At 41.7% G+C, this 19,034-nt stretch overlaps 1 protein-coding gene across 6 annotated transcripts in view; it reads right to left on the bottom strand.

Annotated features, from left to right (window-relative positions):
* RBM39 (RNA binding motif protein 39) overlaps positions 1-19,034 on the bottom strand; it is a 137,933-nt gene that overhangs the window by 12,473 nt on the left and 106,426 nt on the right. For all 6 annotated transcript variants that reach the window (XM_033963389.1, XM_033963393.1, XM_033963391.1 and 3 more), the window contains 2 exons: positions 4,763-4,840; positions 745-777 (listed from right to left, as the gene is read on the bottom strand). In XM_033963389.1, coding sequence (XP_033819280.1) covers positions 745-777; positions 4,763-4,840 — 111 coding nt within the window. The remainder of the gene's footprint in view (positions 1-744; positions 778-4,762; positions 4,841-19,034) is intronic.

Raw genomic sequence — 19,034 nt, forward strand, 5'->3', positions numbered from 1 at the left:
GTCTCTCAGGACCTTAACCGTACATATTTACAAGGCAACACATTCAATCTATACCTCCATTTCATTTGTAAATATATTAACATAAGAATTGCCGCTGCTGAGTCAGACCAGTGGCCCATCATGTCCAGCAATCCGCTCACACGGTGGCCCTTAGGTCAAAGACCAGTGCCCTATTTGAGTCTAGCCTTACTTACCTGTGTACATTCTGGTTCAGCAGGAACTTGTCTAACCTTGTCTTAAATCCCTGGAGGGTGTTTTCCCCTATAACAGCCTCCGGAACAGCGTTCCAGTTTTCTACCATTCTCTGGGTGAAGAAGAACTTCCTTACGTTTGTACGGAAATCTATCCCCTTTTAACTTTAGTGAGTGCCCTCTCGTTCTCTCCACTCTTGAGAGGGTGAACAATCTGTCTTTCTCTACTAAGTCTATTCCCTTCATTATCTTGGGAGAAAAGGCCCAGTTTCTCTAGCCTCACATTGTACAGCAACTCCTCCAGCCCCTTAACCATTTTTGTCGCTCTCCTCTGGACCCTTTTGAGTAGTACTATGTCCTTTTTCATGTACGTTGACCAATGTTGGACGCAGTATTCCAGGTGGGGATTCACCATGGCCCGCTACAGCGGCATGATAACCTTCTCCGAGTTAAATTATCTTGATTTGTCAACTTTAATTTGTATTTACCACCACATGTTGACTCTAAAAATTGTACATCTTTCCAATATCAAAATCCTTATATTGCATCTTACCTTCACTCTGCTGGGTGAGTCTCGACTGTAAATCTAGAAAAAAACAGATGTGCAAAGCTATTAGTATAAATAGATACTGGTTCTAAAGCTGCATCTCATACACCAGATGTAGTATACCTGGATTTCAACAAGACCTCTGACATGGTTCTGCACAGCTATCTTATAACCTGAGCACCCTTGAAACTGATTGGGTTAGTAACAGACTGTAGTATAGTGATCTGGAAACAAATGCCCTCAAAGGGTGATAAGAGCTGGAAATAGGCCTCATGCTGCCTTGAATACCCTCTCCCACCCCCACTGGTGATTTGAGGCACAGGAGTCTCCACAGAGTCTTAGCTGAGCCTAACAGACCCTCAGACCAGGCCAAGCAGCAGACTCTAGGCCCTGCCAGCAAGGGCCTGATGTAAACCAGCTGAAATCATTGTCACTAACTGGGACTAACTCAAGCCCTGGGCTTATTGTGCTTCTTTAATAGAGGGGCAAAGAGGCTTCCCCTGGGACTCCCAATAATTGCAGCTCACCCACAGGCCTTCCAGGAGACCTCCAATCCTGCCAAAGACAATCCCACACTATAATTGAGGCACGGTGAGCTGGCAATCCCGGTGAGCTGTCAGACCCCAGAGCAACTGGCAGGCATACCATACCTTCCACTGCAGAAGTCCTAAACTACCAGACCCCAAGATACCTTGTACTGGACCAGAATTGTCTGCTCCCTAATCCTGCCCTTCTTCCTTGGGAGCTCCAAAGCCTCTATTTTTATTATTATTTTTAAATTCTTTATTCATTTTTACATCTTACAAACAAATGTATCAGAAAATATCATTTGAACTTATACAATAACATTTGATTAGCTTTCATATACAACTTAAATTATAAAATTTAACCCCCCTCCCATCCCTACTAATTCATATATCATATAATATTTTGTACAATATTTCTTATACTCTAAACATTTAATATCAGATCAGAAATCCCTCCCTCCCCAAACCTCACTTTATAATTGTACCAATAAGGGAAAAATGATATTTACTCATCACAATATTCTATTAATGGACCCCAAAACCTCCTGAAATTTATTGAAAATTCTTTTTTGCGTACCTAGTGTTCTTTCTATCTTATATATATGACACAAAGAGTTCCACCATAAACTTTGGTTAAGTCTACTCCAATTTTTCCAATTAAACATAATTTGTTGAATGGCTACTCCTATCATAATAAGTAATAACATTATTTTTTGCAGAAATTTGACTTTTCTTCCTCATTGACATTCCAAATAATATAGAATCATAGGATAAAGCCACAGGATTTTCCAACAAACAATTTATTTGGCCCCAAATTGATTTCCAAAAAGCCAAAATGAATGGACTATTGAATAATAAATGATCTAGAGTCCCTGCCTCAAGATGACAATGCCAACATCTATTAGACTTAGAGCTATCTAATTTTTGTAAGCGAACAGGGGTCCAGAATGCTCCATGCAACAAAAAAAAAACAACTAAGTTTGTCTCATAGAAGCTGACATTGTACATCTTATCCTCCAAGACCAAATCCGTGGCCATTGAGATGCAATAATTTGATGCTTTATCTCAATGCTCCAAATGTCCCTCAGACCAGTTTTTATTATTATTATTTTTTAAATTTTGTTTACACAAGGGCCTGCCTTGTAGGAAAACCTACTTTTTTTTTGTTTAAAGTTCACGGAGGGTCTCCCACAGGAAGAAAAAAAAAAGTGGGAGAGGGGCACAATTGGCATATGCCAGTTAACACCTCAGAGTGTAAGCCTGTGGGTGAGAACTCAGAATGGCAAGGGTAAAAAAAAGGCTCCTTCTATTTCTGTGAGGGCTAGAGACTTTGGGACTCTACCTAGTTACAGGCTATGAACAGTGACTGTGGGAGCTAGGCTATAAGGAGAAGAATCCAGTTGCAGAAGTTCAACCTGTCCAAAAAATGCCAGGTTCCATATTAGCTGTATCTCTTTCCTGGGTGGTAACTCCTATCATTGTTGTCAGTATGTCAAAATCATTTGCTTAGTGTGCAATGGCAGCCAAAAAGCAAACAATGTTAGGAATTATTAGGAAAGGCATAGAGATTAAAACAAATCTCTGTATTACTCCATGGTACAATCTCATCTTGAGTATATTATAGAAACATACAAAAATGAAGGCAAATAAAGACCATATGGCCTATCTATTCTGCCTAAATTTATAGCAAAAAACCTCAGATATTGTGAAAACTACCGATGTTGAACAAAACACTTTCACAAAGATGGAATACAGTGATGGTATATCAATGACACTAGAGCACAAGCAAAGGAACCAGTATAAACGGAGGAAAAAGCCTCAGACAGGGGCCCGCCCACCTCTATAATGGTGGAATAGCAGTGGTAGAGCGATCACTTCACTGGCTGAAAACCTCCTGTTGAAGATGGTCCAAGCAATGTGCTATATTAATGATTGCTTTAAGGATCAAATGAGATAGATGAAAAAACAACTTATCTTTCTCTGAGATCGGTGTACACTTTCCCCAATTTTAATACTCATGTGGATTTGGGGTGGGGAGGGGGATTCTTGGTTTTCCACTAATAATATATTTATGAATGACATAAGATATTATTTTCATGTGGTATATTTTAGTTGTATATGAATTTGGGAGGGGGGTGGGGTTAAATCTTCTTGTTGTATGATATTGTAGATTTTCAAGTGATGTTGTACTATAATTGTTTGATATTTACTGTACACTTGATGTAAGTTATAAAATGAATAAAGAAATTAAAAAAAAAAAAAATATTCTATGCTACCGATACAGGGCAAGCAGTGGCTTCTCCCGTGTCTTTCTCCATAACAGACAATGGACTTTTCCTCCACGAACTTGTCCAAACCTTTCTCAAAACCAGCTACGCTATCCGCTCTTACCACATCCTCTGGTAATGCATTCCAGAGCTTAACTATTCTGAGTGAAAAAAAATTTCCTCCTATTGGTTTTAAAAGTATTTCCCTGTAACTTCATCGAGTGTCCCCTAGTCTTTGTAATTTTTGACAGAGTGAAAAATCGATCCACTTGTACCAGTTCTACTCCACTCATGATTTTGTAGACTTCAATCATATCTGCACTTAGCCATCTCTTTTCCAAACTGAAGAGCCCTAACCATTTTAGTCTTTCCTCATACGAGAGGAGTTCCATCCCCTTTACCATCTTGGTTGCTTTTCTTTGAACCTTTTCTAGCGCAACTATATCTTTTTTGAGATAAGGAGACCAGAATTGAATGCAATACTCCAGATGAGGTCGCACCATGGAGCGATACCTTGAGACATGTCACAAAATGCAGAGACTTATTTCAACAAGCTTGCTACTTACTTTCATACTGAGGTAGTTAAGTTATTGAAAGCCCCTCATATAACCTAAAAAGGCCCGAGCTAAATCCAAAATACCTTCCCTTTTTATAAAGCTGTGTAGTGGGTATATGCAGATAAAATGCGAATACGGAAAAAATGTGCCTTCTTTTATACCATCTGTATGTAGAGGTTTCCAGGGATAGTTATGCCATTGCTTGTTTTATTAAATACATAAATGATACAGTATACATTTACATTTATTATCTACTCCGAAGGTACCTATATTCCTTTCATAGAACAGGCTTAAAATAGATGCCTTTTGTTGACTTTCTACATGGGGATAATTTTATAACAGGAGTTGTAAGTGTAATTCAGTGCTTCTCCATCCAGTTTTCAGGGCACACTCAGTCACTCATGGTTTCAGGATATCCACGATAAATGCACACGCACAGATACATCTGTATACCAAGGTGATGGTGCATGCAAATCTCTCTCCTGGGTGTGCCCCAAGGAATGGACTGAGAATGGTTAAAGCTTTCCTTCCCAAGGAGACTGGGAAGGCTGCCTCTGATATCTCAAGCTCCGGGCACAAACTCAGGTCCTTTACATGCCATTATGGAGCACTGCCACAGAGCCAATCCACTTCAAATCTTCCAATGATAAGCTAAAGATGCCAGTTATCTTACCTGCCACAGCACCAAATGCTAAAGATCCACTCATTTGCAGAGCTTGCTGTGCTGCAGGTGGAATCTGCAATCCAGTCCCTAGAGCAAGAAATGAGGTGTAATGTTATCCTTCTAATACTAACAAAACATTAAGAGGGAAAATATCCATTGGAGCCTCCCAACCTAGGAACAAATTATGGCAGAGCTACCATTCTGGAACATTTCTAAACATCTACCCGACTGCAGTATTTTAGTCCTGTTATTCAATGAACATACACGAAGCGAAGACTAGCACTGCTCTATGGACAGCAGCAATATTCAGTCCACGATCTGCATAATTAAGCTGTTTAATTTAGGACAACAAAATGGATGTCGTAGGCTAAACTGCATACTTAAAGTTGTATTTAGCTTCTATCCTTCTATCTGCATTTAGATGGAATGCACATAGTCCATTCAAGCACTATCTAGATCAGACATGGGCAACTCCGGTCCTCGAGGGCCGGAATCCAAATGGGTTTTCAGGATTTCCCCAATGAATATGCATGAGATCTATTTGCATGCACTGCTTTCAATGCATATTCATTGGGGAAATCCTGAAAACCCGTTTGGATTCCGGCCCTCGAGGACCGCTGTTGCTGGGCTAAGAATTTTCAACACTAATTGCCCTGATTATTTACACTTTATATACAATTTTCTTTAGGTCCTTGTACATATGGATTAGTTGGGGCTTCTACCATCAAAAGGTTTTGTTGATTTTGTATACTATCTTTTGTTTTCTTTTATTCTGTTTTGATTTTATTAAAACTTTAAAATTGTATGAGCAAGGTTTGGCTAAAGAATAACAAGGGGGCAAATTTTTCCTCATCCCCGCAGGAACTCATTTTCCTGCCCCTGCCCCATTCCTGCAAGTTCTGTCCTCATCTGCACAAGCCTCAAACATTTTAAAATCATAGCTATTCAAGGCTTGTGCGGTTAAGGCAGAGCTTACAGGAATGGGGCAGGGACCGCAACAAAACTAGCGGAAACGGGACGGGGACATTGAGCTCCTGCAGGGATGGAGGTAAATTTGTCCCCGTGTCCTTCTCTAGTTTGAGCAATTCGCCTGAAAAAGTTAAAAATAGAACTATGACAAAACAAACTTCAGATATCAGTTACTGTAATATCAACTCTTAAGATCTATAATTTCAAAATATGCTTAAAGAAAAAAGTGTTCCAGAGAACTTTATTGACAGCTTTGTTGAAGTTTCAGATTTTAATTATTTTGGGGGTGACATTTAACTATTTCAGTGAAACATGCTTTCATAGTAACATAGTAACTGATGGCAGATAAAGACCTGAATGGTCCATCCAGTCTGCCCATTAGTTATACCCATTAAAAATACATGATTAAATTAACGTCTCTTCTTTGATATTTCTGGGTCATAGACTGCAACCTAGTATTGTCCTAGGTTCCAAATGCTGAAGCTGCCGTCCAAGTTCACTCCAGCCTATCCAACCATCCTCTTTGCAGGATATCTACTGTAAAGTCTGGCCAATAAGTTAGTGGCGTTCCCATTGATGCCCTCCTCAGCCCAATCCTACACCAAATCATCACATATGGGACACACTGTGCAAGTCTGTCCAGTACTGGCCTTAGCTCTTTAATTTACATTCTTTGTTTTCTAATTAGAGATCCTCTATGATTTATCACACGTTTTTTTGAATTCCATCACCGTTTTCCTCTCCACCACTTCCCTCAGGAAGGCATTCCAGGCATCTACCACCCTCTCCGTCTCCGTGAAAAAGAATTTCCTAACATTGCTCCTGAGTCTTCCTCCCCACATCCTCCAATTATGCCCTCTAGTTTTACCATTTTCTCTTCTTTGGCTCTATATCAATACCTTTCAAGTATTTAAACATCCCTCCTGTCCTCCAGAGTATACATAGTTAGGTCTTCCAGTCTCTTCTCATACTTTTTGGTTCAAACTCCTTACCATTTTCGTCGCCTTCCTCTGAACCGCTTCAAGTCTTTTTATATCCTTCAGCCTCCAAAACTGAACACAATACTCCATATCTTTATATATTTTTCACAACTGCTTTATTAAAAAAAGCAACTCAACACACATTATTGAGAGCCGCCGGTGCTGCCAGTAGCACAGCTGTTGTACATCAGGGCAGGCAGCCCATGCAGCCTCCTGGACTCCTTTAAAAGATCACTGAGCTGCGGCAGGGTCAGCCGCTGGTGCTGCCAGCAGCACAACAGTTTCCATTGGGGCAGGCTGCTTCTCTAGCAGCCCGACGCTCTCACAGCCTCAAAAGATCTTGGAGCCGCGATACGCGGCCGCGAGCTTGAGGCTGAGAGTCTGAAGGGGAGTGGCCAAAGGGGCAGGTCGGAGACCATGAAGAGCTTGGGGCAGGCTGTTATCTTTCCCTTCTATCATAGGTGAAAATTACTACTTCAGCTTTAGGTACGGGTCCAATGGATCGTCATCTTTTGATTCCTTCTTTACAACGGATGGAAGAGCAGGTAACTTTAGATATACAGCCTGCTTCCATCTCATCTGGGGAACTGTCACCCCTTCCCCCCCAGCCATTAAGTCTTCTCGGAAGAGTAGAGACATCCTCTAAGATTGAGGCTGTAGCCTCTTCTTCACAATCTTTTGATATAATTGGACTTAAATGTCTCACAACAACTTGTAGAGTTGGGACCAAAAGGTTTGACTCCTGTACAAATGGTCATGGAGCCAAACAGTGTTCTCCCTAAAGATAAAGTTATCACTTTAAATGATGTATGGCTGAGTATTAATAGAATTGAGTCTTTGTTACAGGCTATTGTTTTGAAATTGTCAATTTTCCTCAGATACAACTGTTAAAATGAATGAGAATGAAAGTCAATTAGTAGATTTAGGAAGTAAGTTAGATAAATTGGATAAATCTATGGGCAACTTACAGAGTACAGCTACTTCTAGCATTAAAGATAATATAATGCTTAATGGCAAATTAGAAAAAATGGAGAATCATTTGAGAGCTAAGAATCTTCGTTTCTTAAATCTCCCTATCACACACTATCCATCTCCATTGGAGCTCTTGAAAAGATAAGGGGATTGAGGGGTACAGATAGAAGTAGAGGTAGGTTATAGGAATAGTCAGGGACCACTTCACAGGTCATAGTCCTGATGGGCCGCTGTGGGAGCGGACCGCTGGGCGCGATGGACCTCTGGTCTGACCCAGTGGAGGCAACTTCTTATGTTCTTATGTATTTGAGGGAGATCCTGCAGTATATTAATATGGATACCTTTGAACCTGATAACCTTTTAGGGAGGTGGTAGATGAGGAGGAAATAGATAAATCAATTTCACCAGATAGCTTAGATCTATCTCAGTTTCTTGAATCATCTAAGGACATAATAACAAAACATGCCACTCCGTTGGTAGTGTTCAAATTAGAACTAGAGAAACAAGCTATTTTGAAGCTGTACTTTATGAAAAAACAAGTTCTGTTTTGTGGCCGAGTGCTTATCTTTCCTGATGTATCTAAGCAGACCCAGTTAAAAAAGAAGCAATTTCTACTGGAGTTTCTTAAAGAGAAACCAGTGCAAACTGTTTCTTAATTTACTTTTGTATGTTTGGGAGGATGATTAGATGACATTAAGTATGTCTGATTTTAATTAAATTTAAATAAATATAAGGAGCGTCTTTTTATGATCATGACAGGCTTAGCTATTCAATTGATCACGAGTAATTGGAAAAACCACGATAGAATAAGTTACACTTTTTTGGTGGGTGAATGTGTGCACTACGTACAAATATGAAAGAATTAATGCAGAATGTAGTGGATTTAGTGATGTATTTAATAAGGTTTGGAGCCCATTGATTAAATTTGTGGATTCATAATAATATCTAATTATTTATCTTTCCTTCTGTTCATTTACCTTTACACATCCATGGGGAGGGGGGTAATAAATATTGATGGTGGCATTTAGGTAACTTTATTCTTCATTTATATTATATTTATTTATATTATATGTTATATTATGTTATTATTAATTGTAAGAAATCTTGAATGATATATGTGTTACCTGTACATATAATAGTGCATTGTATGTAGGATCTATTGTTCTTTTATTTGTTTGGCACTGTTTTAGATTAAAAATCAATAAAGATTTAAAAAAAAAAAAAAAAAAATTAAGTTTAGTTACTTTATTTCTATTGCAGTGGCACTAGCAGCTCAAATAATATGGGCTAGATCACTGATAAATTGGTTTTCCTTTGTATTTTATGTTTGATGAGTATATGTTAATATTGATATTCCAGTATGTTTGTTATATATAAATGTAACAAATTAATAAATAAATAATTAAAAAAAAATAAACACCAAAACATATTGTGAAATTTCAACTTGTTTTTTAAAATTTCTAATCCAAGCCATACAAATCCCCTTTCCTGAAAGAGAGAAAAAGAACAGATTTGAGTCAACTCCAGTCCACTGATTGAGGGGCAGCTCCCCTTTCACTCTTCACTAAACCCATATTAAGGCTAAGAATCCAGGTTAAAAACTCATTTAACACAAGTAATTTTGTTTGAGTTTCCTAAATACAGTACTACCAAAAATCAAATCTGACAAAAGCCAAATTGTTCTCTTTAACAGTAACTCAGAAATAAGATAATACCCAAATCCAGGGTAAAATTAGTCTCAAATGACTTTACAATGATCAGCAATGACTTTGCTGTTCATTTTCTGAACTTCTTGAACAAGAATAGCCTTACTGGGTCAGACCAATGGTTCATCTAGCCCAGTTGCCAATCCAGTACCTGGCAAAAACCCAAAGAGTAGCAACATTCTATGCTACCGATCCAGGGCAAGTAGTGGCTTCCCCCGTGTCTGTCTCAATTCTTGAATGCCATGGCTTCCTGGCAGGTCTCAAAGAATCAAAATTAACATGTAGAGTGTTTATTATGAATTCTGTACACTTGATGAAAGTTTAAAAATGAATAAGTTCCACTTAGATTAGATAGAAATGTTTAGGACATTTTTGCCCCACAACCAAACTTTCCTTGCCTGAATCAGTAAGCTTAAGAGTTTTGAGAGCGGTCATGCAATGGAGGCAATTATTTTGGACTTCTGCACTCGTCAGCAGGCTTATTGACTCCCTGGCACTTGCTGTGGCAAACTGACTCTTTGGTTCTTCCAGAAATCCATGCTTTCAATACCGCTGCACCCAACTGAAAATGATGGTCCTTGTCCTACCTTGTTTAGCCTTCCTACAGTTGGAAATCATGAATGTGTATCCAGGCAGAAGAAAGATATATTCCACCCTAAAAGCAAACTTATAGAAATGGTACCCTACAACGCGGGTCAAAGCTCTTAGGACTAAGCTCATGCTCCAAGACAAGACAACTACTTGAATCAGGCATCTTATTTGGTTTCTTCTCTGGAGAAAAATACCCTCCCCCACCCTAGGGAATCCAACAAGCTCCTCTAATCATGGCTCTTGAAATAAACCAAAACTAGTTTCTGCCTTTTCAGTGACTGCACCAACCTTATGGAATTTGCTACCATTGAACCTCCTGGAAGAAATCTCCATAGACAAAATTAAATCCAGCTTAAAGATGCTTGTGATCTGTAACATCTAGACCAGCGGTTCCCAAACTGTGAGCCACGGCTGATGTACAGGGGAGCTGCAGATTATTCTTATATTAGACATCTTTTACAACCTTATTAAAAAGTATAAAGAAATAAAAATACTACAACTGAATCTTCAGGTCATTCGTTAGTTACTGTTTTGATGTTTATGGCCGGTAAAACAGTTTGTTTTCTATTATTGTGTGAATGTTTGGAGATTTAGTTTGGATAGTTCATGGGGGATATGTATATGACTAGTGCATATGCCTGGTGGCTTTGCACATGGCTAGTGACCTCTATTTGAATGTAAGTAATCAGTGGATTGTTGGAGCAAACTCAGCTGTTATACTCGTATTTATCAAACTTTATTGGTAAAATACTAACGTATAAGTATTTTACTAATTTATTATCGTTGAGTAAGAATCTTTTTGTGTAAGTGTCAAGTTCTGATCAACATATTTTTAAAAATTTGTTGTTTCAGAACCCTAAAAATGGACAAATGTTGAATTTTAATTTTATTATTAAATTTTATTAAATATTATTAAAATTATTGAATTTTAATAAGCATACGATAGCACAAAATGAAGAGCATGCACCACAAAGAATAACAGGTGTGTAAAAAAGAGAAAATACCATAAATATGCTGAGAGTTATTTGGATTTTGGCTTCATGTCAACAAATGTTAATTTGTATGCTTGAAAATTTTGGCGCTAGACTGTATGCTTCCAAATAAACTGAAGCGTCATTTAGAAACTAACCATTCACACTCTATTAATAAAACTTGCAACTTCTTTACCAGAAAAGTAAAAGAATTAATAATAGCTTTATTTATATCCCATCATATCTTTCAGTTCAAGACGGTTTACAAGAGAGGCTGAAGGAATGTAGCAAAGTTATATCATGAGCATGAAGTTGGAGTAAACAAACAGGTGTGTAAATTATATATCCGAAGGCAGGAGCCTGCAAGTAGTTTCAAGTTTATTAGGTTTTTATATACCGCCTATCAAGATTATCTAAGCGGTTTTACAATCAGGTACTCAAGCATTTTCCCTCTCTGTCCCAGTGGGCTCACAATCTATCTAATGTACCTGGGGCTATGGAGGATTAAGTGACTTGCCCAGGGTCACAAGGAGCAGCATGGGGTTTGAACCCCAAACCACTGAGGCTGCACTCCAATCACTGCACTACGTTTGAGGAAGTTTAAACGAATTTGTCAAATAAATTGGTTTTCAGTGATCTTCTGAATGATTGGCATGACGATGAGTTAAGGAGTGAGTCACTTAGAGCATTCCTGCTTGGAAGGAAAGTGTCTTGTTGAGGAATATTTTGAACTGGCATCCTTTGGGATTCGGAAAGTAAATAGTGTTCTGCGTGAGAAGCTGAGTTTGTTTCTGAGAACAAAGTGTTTCAGAAGGTAGGTGGGTGCAGTACCGATTAGTGTTTTGAAGCATAGACAACAGAATTTGAAAATTATTCTGGCCTCGACTGGTAGCCAGTGCAGTTTTTTGAAATATGGAGCGATGTGGTCAGATTTTTTTCAGGTCAAAAATCAGTCGTATGACTGTGTTTTGGATTGTTCTCAATCTTTTGGTAGTTTTTTTGTAGGATCCTAGGTAAATGATGTTGCAGTAGACCAGGGAGCTTAGGATTAGTGATTGTACTAACAGTCTGAATGATGTGAAATCGAAATATGGTTTTGTTGTACCTAGTTTCCATAATAGGCAGAAGAATTATTATTATTTTTTTTTTACTAAGATGTCGGTGTGGGCGTCAAATGTCAGTTGTTGATCTAAGGTCACTCCTAGGAATTTTATAGTTAATAGGAAAGTTTCTCCCTTGTAAGCTGATTGATGGTACTTTGTATTTTTTCGTTAGGTTGGCCATGATTATTTCAGTTTTTTTCAGGGTTTAGTTTTAGGTTTTAGTTTGAAGTTTTTTGTCCACTGTTCTACATGATCAATGACAGATCAAGGATAGCATAGTCCGGCACCTAGATACACACGACTTGATGAAACCCAGTCAACATGGGTTCAGGAAAGGGAAATCATGTTTAACGAATTTACTTCAATTTTTTGAGACCGTGAACAAGCAAATTGATAGTGGAATGCCGGTGGACATAATATATTTGGACTTCCAGAAAGCATTCGACAAAGTTCCACATGAAAGACTTCTCAGGAAACTACAAAGCCATGGAATAGAGGGAGATATACAAAGGTGGATAGGCAAATGGCTGGAAAACAGGAAGCAGAGAGTGGGCATAAATGGGAAGTTCTCAGAGTGGGAGAAAGTGACTAGTGGTGTGCCCCAGGGCTCAGTGCTTGGGCCGATCCTATTTAATATTTATATCAATGACCTGGAAGACGGAATATCCAGTGAGATCATTAAGTTTGCAGACGACACAAAGCTATGCCGGGCAATCAGATCGCAGGAGGATAGCGAGGAACTCCAGAGTGACTTGTATCAGTTAGAGAAATGGGCAGAGCAATGGCAGATGAAGTTCAACGTGGAGAAATGCAAAGTAATGCATTTAGGTAGTAAGAATAAGGAACACGAGTATAGAATGTCAGGCGCAACTCTGGGTAAGAGCGAACAAGAAAAGGACCTGGGTGTACTGATAGATAGGACCCTGAAGCCGTCGGCACAATGCGTGGCAGCGGCAAAGAAAGCAAACAGAATGTTAGGCATGATAAAGAAAGGAATCACGAGTAGATCGGAGAAAGTCATAATGCCGCTTTATAGAGCAATGGTCAGACCACACTTGGAATACTGCGTCCAACATTGGTCTCCCAACCTAAAGAAGGATATAAAACTGCTGGAGAGGGTGCAGAGACGAGCAACGAAGCTAATAAGAGGTATGGAGAACTTGGAATATGAGGAACGACTCAAGAAACTGGGACTGTTCTCCCTTGAGAAGAGGAGGCTGCGAGGGGACATGATCGAGACGTTCAAAATGCTGAAAGGCATCGATAAAATAGAGCAGGAAAATAAATTATTTACATTGTCCAACGCGACATGGACAAGAGGACATGGTTTGAAGCTAAGGGGGGACAAGTCCAGGACAAATGTCAGGAAGTTCTGCTTTACGCAGCGAGTGGTAGACGCCTGGAATGCTCTCCCAAAGGAGGTTATTAAGGAATCCACTGTGCTAGGATTCAAAGGCAAATTAGATGCACATCTCCTTACGAGAGGCATAGAGGGATATGGGTGACTAAAACTACATCAGGTGTATACCTGACTGGGCCTCCGCGTGTGCGGATCGCCGGACTCGATGGACCATGGGTCTGATCCGGAGATGGCAGTTCTTATGTTCTTATGAAGTATCTGGTTTCGGTCGATAGTGCAGAGAAGGGGATGATGATTGTGATGTCATCAGCGTATATGTATGTTTGGAGATTTAGTTTGGATAGTTCATGGCTTAGTGAGGACATGCATAGATTGAATAGAGTTGGTGATAGCGGGGAGCCTTGCGTGACACCAAGGTACATTTTCTCGACATTTGTCAAACAATGCTCCGCTAGCTTCATATAAGGTTGCATATAGAGTTGCTAAAAAATCCCATACCATTGGGGAACAATTGATTCTATCTGCTGCTATAGATAGGGTGAACATTATGATGGGCGAATCTGCGGGGAAAGTACTTTCAAATGTACCTTTATCTAATACTATCAGTTGGAGAATTCAACATATGTCAGAAAACCTCAATGAACAATTGATTGAAAAACTAAAAGAAAGGGAATTTGGCTTGTAGTTGGATGAGACCACAGGTAATACTGTGTTTCCCCCAAAAAAAGACCTACCCCGAAAATAAGCCCTAGCATGATTTTTAAATAACTCTAGACATCTTCATTACTAGATTATACAGTCAAACCTCAGTTTGCGAGGCACGATTTGCTCAAGTGTTTTGCTCGTCTTGCAAAACACTCGCAAACCGCATTACTCGCAAACCGAGGTTTGACTGTATAATCCAGTAATGAAGATGCCTAGTTATTAGGAAAGAAAATGTCGATAATGCAGTAGTTCAAAACAATATGGGAACTCATTATACTCTAGGGCAGGGGTGTCGAACTCAATCAGAGAAGGGGCCAAAATCTAAAATCCAGCCTAAATCGCGGGCCGAATGGTTTACTGAACAGTCATAAACTGACAATGTTAACCAGAAATGTGAATTTAAAATGAGTGGAACAATCTTTTCCTTAACAGTGTTGTTAACCAACTCACATGCTATCAAGCAAAACAGTAATATTGGAATGTACCTAAAATGCTCATTGTTTTGTTTTCTGGCTAGAAGTCTGACACCGTTTTCCCCGTATCAATGAGTCAATGTTCGGTTTTATTTCTTGGGCTGTAGCAACCCGCAAAACAGCATGGAGGTTGTCATCGGTAATGCGTGATCTGTGCTTGTTTTTGTTCAGATTCATTATTGAAAACATCTGTTCACAAAGATAGGTGCTCCCAAACATGGATAGAATACGGGCAGCATGAAGTCGGAGCTCTGGCATTGAGTCAGGGGGCAGTAGAGGGTAGAAGTCCTCAATTTCAACATCCTGAAACCTTGATTTCAGGCCACTGTCAGACTGAAGCTCGATTATCTCCATCTGAAGGTGATGGGGCACATTGTTGACATCAACTGTAAAAGGATTGGCAAAGATGTCAAAGCCTGAGTGCTGTGTTCTAAAGTCAGAGAAGCACCGCTCAAATTCACTTAGTAAACGGCTAACTTTGGTAGCCAGCCGACTGCAAGGAAAAGTACCAGAAATAGTAGTTGAGATACTCAAACAAACGGGAAAGTGGGCAAGATTGTCCTGTTCCAGTTGGGACTTCCATAGTTGAAGTTTACGCTGGAATGCTGTGATCATGTCAGACATCTTCGTGATGACTTGTTTGCGTCTCTGCAGCTTCAGATTCAGTTGGGCGAGATGCTCGCATATGTCACACATCATAGCAAAATCACATAGCCAGGCGGGATCCGACAGTTCAGGCAAGGGCTTTCCTTTACTTTCCATGAAAAGAGCAATTTGTTCTCTGAGCTCAAAAAATCTTTTGAGGACTGCGCTCTTGCTCAGCCATCTTACTTCTGTGTGGTATGGCACGTCTCCATGCTCTGCACCCACCTCCTGTAAAAACTGCTGGAACTGGCGATGATTCAGGCCACGTGCCCTTATAAAGTTAATAGTTTTAATGACTGTGGTCATTATGTCATTCATGTCCAGAACTTTTCCACACATAGCCTCTTGGTGGATAATGCAATGATAAGTAATCAAGGGTGTGTGGCAGTGACTTTTTTGCATTCTTTCCTTCATTAGTCCAACCAAGCCTTTCTTTTCTCCACACATTGAAGGTGCGCCATCGGTAGTTAGCCCCACCAACTTTTCCCAGGGTAATTTAAAATTATTTATAGATTTCTCCACAGCCTCAAATATATCTCTACCAGTCGTCGTCCCATGCATGGCAGCTACATCCAAAAGTTCCTCAGTGACAGAAAGGTCGGTCTTCGTAGCACGTATAAAGATGGACAGCTGCGCTGTATCAGTGTTGTCTGTGCTTTCATCGATAGCAAGTGAAAAAGCGAGATAACTGCATGCCTGTTCGGCCAGCTGTGATGATAGATTTCCTGAGAGTTCTTGAACTCTGTCTGCAATGGTGTTTCTTGACAAACTGACAGTTTGAAAACTCTGTATCTGGTTTTTTTTACATAGTTCCCCCCCCCCCCGACGTCCGATTCACCCCAAGCAGGACCGCTCGCACGCACCTGCACCCCCACCCCGAAGGACCGCCGACTCCCCGACTCCCAACACGATCGGGGCAAGAGGGAGCTCAATCCCTCTTGCCCCAGCCAACCGCGGCACCCCCGACACGATCGGGGCAAGAGGGAGCTCAAGCCCTCTTGCCCCCCCCGACTCCCCGACACGATCGGGGCAAAAAGGAGCCCAAGCCCTCTTGCCCCGCCGATTCCCCAACTCCCCGACAATATCGGGCCAGGAGGGAGCCCAAGTCCTCCTGGCCCTAGCGACCCCCCCCCCCTCCGCTAGTTGTTCGGGCCAGGAGGGAGCCCAAACCCTCCTGACCACGGCGACCCCCTACCCCCACCCCGCACTACATTACGGGCAGGAGGGATCCCAGGCCCTCCTGCCCTCGACGCAAACCCCCCTCCCCCCATCGACCGCCCCCCCAAGAACCTCCGACCCCCCCTCCCCCTTCCCCGTACCTTTCTGTAGTTGGCCGGACAGACCGGAGCCAAACCCGCCTGTCCGGCAGGCAGCCAATGACGGAATGAGGCCGGATTGGCCCATCCGTCTCAAAGCTCCGCCTACTGGTGGGACCTAAGGCTCCCGGGTCTATTCTGATTGGCCCAGGCGCCTTAGGCCCCACCCGTAGGCGGAGCTTTGAGACGGATGGGCCAATCTGGCCTCATTCCGTCGTTGGCTGCCTGCCGGACAGGCGGGTTTGGCTCCCGTCTGTCCGGCCAACTACAGAAAGGTACGGGGAAGGGGGGTGGGGGTGTCGTGGGGGTCGGCCAGGGGGGTCGCGGGTCGGCTGGGGGGGCGGTCGGAGGTTCTTGGGGGGGGGCGGTCGATGGGGGGAGATAGATAGCAAGTACGGCCGGCGAGATCACAAGCCTCCTATGTCACCGCGCGTCATTGTGATGGAACACAGCGGCGTGCAGTGATGACAGCGCGGTGCGGGCCACATTGCAAGGCCTGGCGGGCCGGATTTGGCCCGCGGGCCTTGTGTTTGACACATGTGCTCTAGGGGATGGAGGGACAGGGGAGATATGACAACACCTTTCAAGTATTTAAAAGTCTAATATAGAAACAAATATTATCAGCAAAGGGAAAATGGTAAAACTAGAGGGTATGAATTGAGGCTGTGGGGTGGTGGACTTAGGAGTAATGTTAGGAAATTTTTCAAGAGTGGCTGATGCCTGCAATTCTCTCCCAAGGAGGTAGTGGAGATGAAAACGGAATTCAAAAAAGTGTAGAATGAACATAAGATACTGGGCAGACTTGCATGGTCTATGTCCCATATATGACAATTTGGTTTAGGATGGGTGGGGAGGGCTGGGAACTCCAGTAATTTAGAACATGAGGACAATACTAGGCACACTTTTAAAGTCTGTATTCTGCAAATGAGAAGATGGTTTGGATAGCCTGGAGTGCGCTTCAACGGCAACTCCAGTGGTTGGGACATAAGGACAGTACTGGGACGACTTCTATGGTCTATATCCTAGAAATATGAATGAAAAAGAAAGAACAGATAAATGTAATCATGAATTTATAATGCATATGACTATTGGACAGACTGGATGGACAGTTCAGGTCTTTATCTGCTGTCATTTACTATGTTAATATCCAAGAACACCAACTGTAATAAGCCAAGTTGCTGTCCGGTAGTGAGCATCCCCTTTTTTGCTAAGATTCAAAAAAAATGGTGATGGTCTTGCAACTACAAAATTATCTTTGCTACTTAGATTTACTGGATGCTATGCAGTCTGGTTTTAGAAAGACTTAGTACAGAACCATGCCTACTTTTGAGGCAACAGACACTTATCTGTGCTAAGTATCACCAACCCTATAAGGCTACATTCACAAAGAGATCACATATTATGACGACACAGATGCATTAATAGTAGGAAGAAGGAGAAATTAGGTTCTTACCTGCTAATTTACTTTCTTTTAGCTTCTCCAGACCAGTAGAGGTTAACTTTACGATTGGGTATATATCTAATCATGACCAGCAGGTGGAGACTGAAAACAAAACTTTGGGACAGTATATCCTAGCCCCTCCTCTCTATTTCCCTCAGTCTGCCGAATAGCCAAGCAGAACCAAGAACTGGAAAACAACAGAGAGAAAAAACAATACTCCGAAAGGAGTAACAAATAACATACCCAAAAATGCTGTTGGAAAATGCAGAGGAGAAATTCCCGAAGGAAGAAGGTCCCCACAGCTCGCCAGCTAAGCCAGCCGAGCCACAGCCGCTGTTCTTCAATTCTCCCCGGCCCTAGAAAAATACTAGAACCCGCAGCAAAAACCAAAAACTGCCCGCGCAACAGCCCCAACAACAACAACAACAGACAGGGTGGGGACCTCTACTGGTCTGGAGAAGCTAAAAGAAAGTAAATTAGCAGGTAAGAACCTAATTTCTCCTTCTTTAGCACTCTCCAGACCAGTAGAGGTTAACTTTACGATTGGGACGTACCAAAGCAGTCCCTCTCACGGGCGGGACCCCCGAAGGGCCGATACCAGAACACGCTCACCGAACACCGCGTCCCGACGCGCCTGAACATCTACCCGATAATGCCGAACAAATGAATGCAAGGAGGACCAAACCGCAGCCTTACAAATATCCACCGGAGGCACGAGCGACGACTCAGCCCAAGAAGCCGCCTGACCCCTAGTGGAATGAGCCTTGAGAAACTCCGGAACCGGCTTCTGACTCAGAAGATAAGCGGAAGCAATCATCTCCTTGATCCAACGCGCAATAGTAGCCTTAGAAGCGCCAGCCCCCCGACGAGGACCCGCCAGAAGCACAAAGAGATGATCGGAGCTCCGAAAATCCCGGGTCCGCTGCACATAAGCATGGAGGACCCGACCGACATCCAACTTGCGCAGCTGTCGTTGCTCAGAAGAACCCTCCCGACTACCCAAGACCGGGAGGACCACCGATTGATTGACATGAAAAGGAGAAACTACC

This window comes from Geotrypetes seraphini, chromosome 11 (genome assembly GCF_902459505.1).
Source record: "Geotrypetes seraphini chromosome 11, aGeoSer1.1, whole genome shotgun sequence".
NCBI lineage: Eukaryota > Metazoa > Chordata > Amphibia > Gymnophiona > Dermophiidae > Geotrypetes > Geotrypetes seraphini.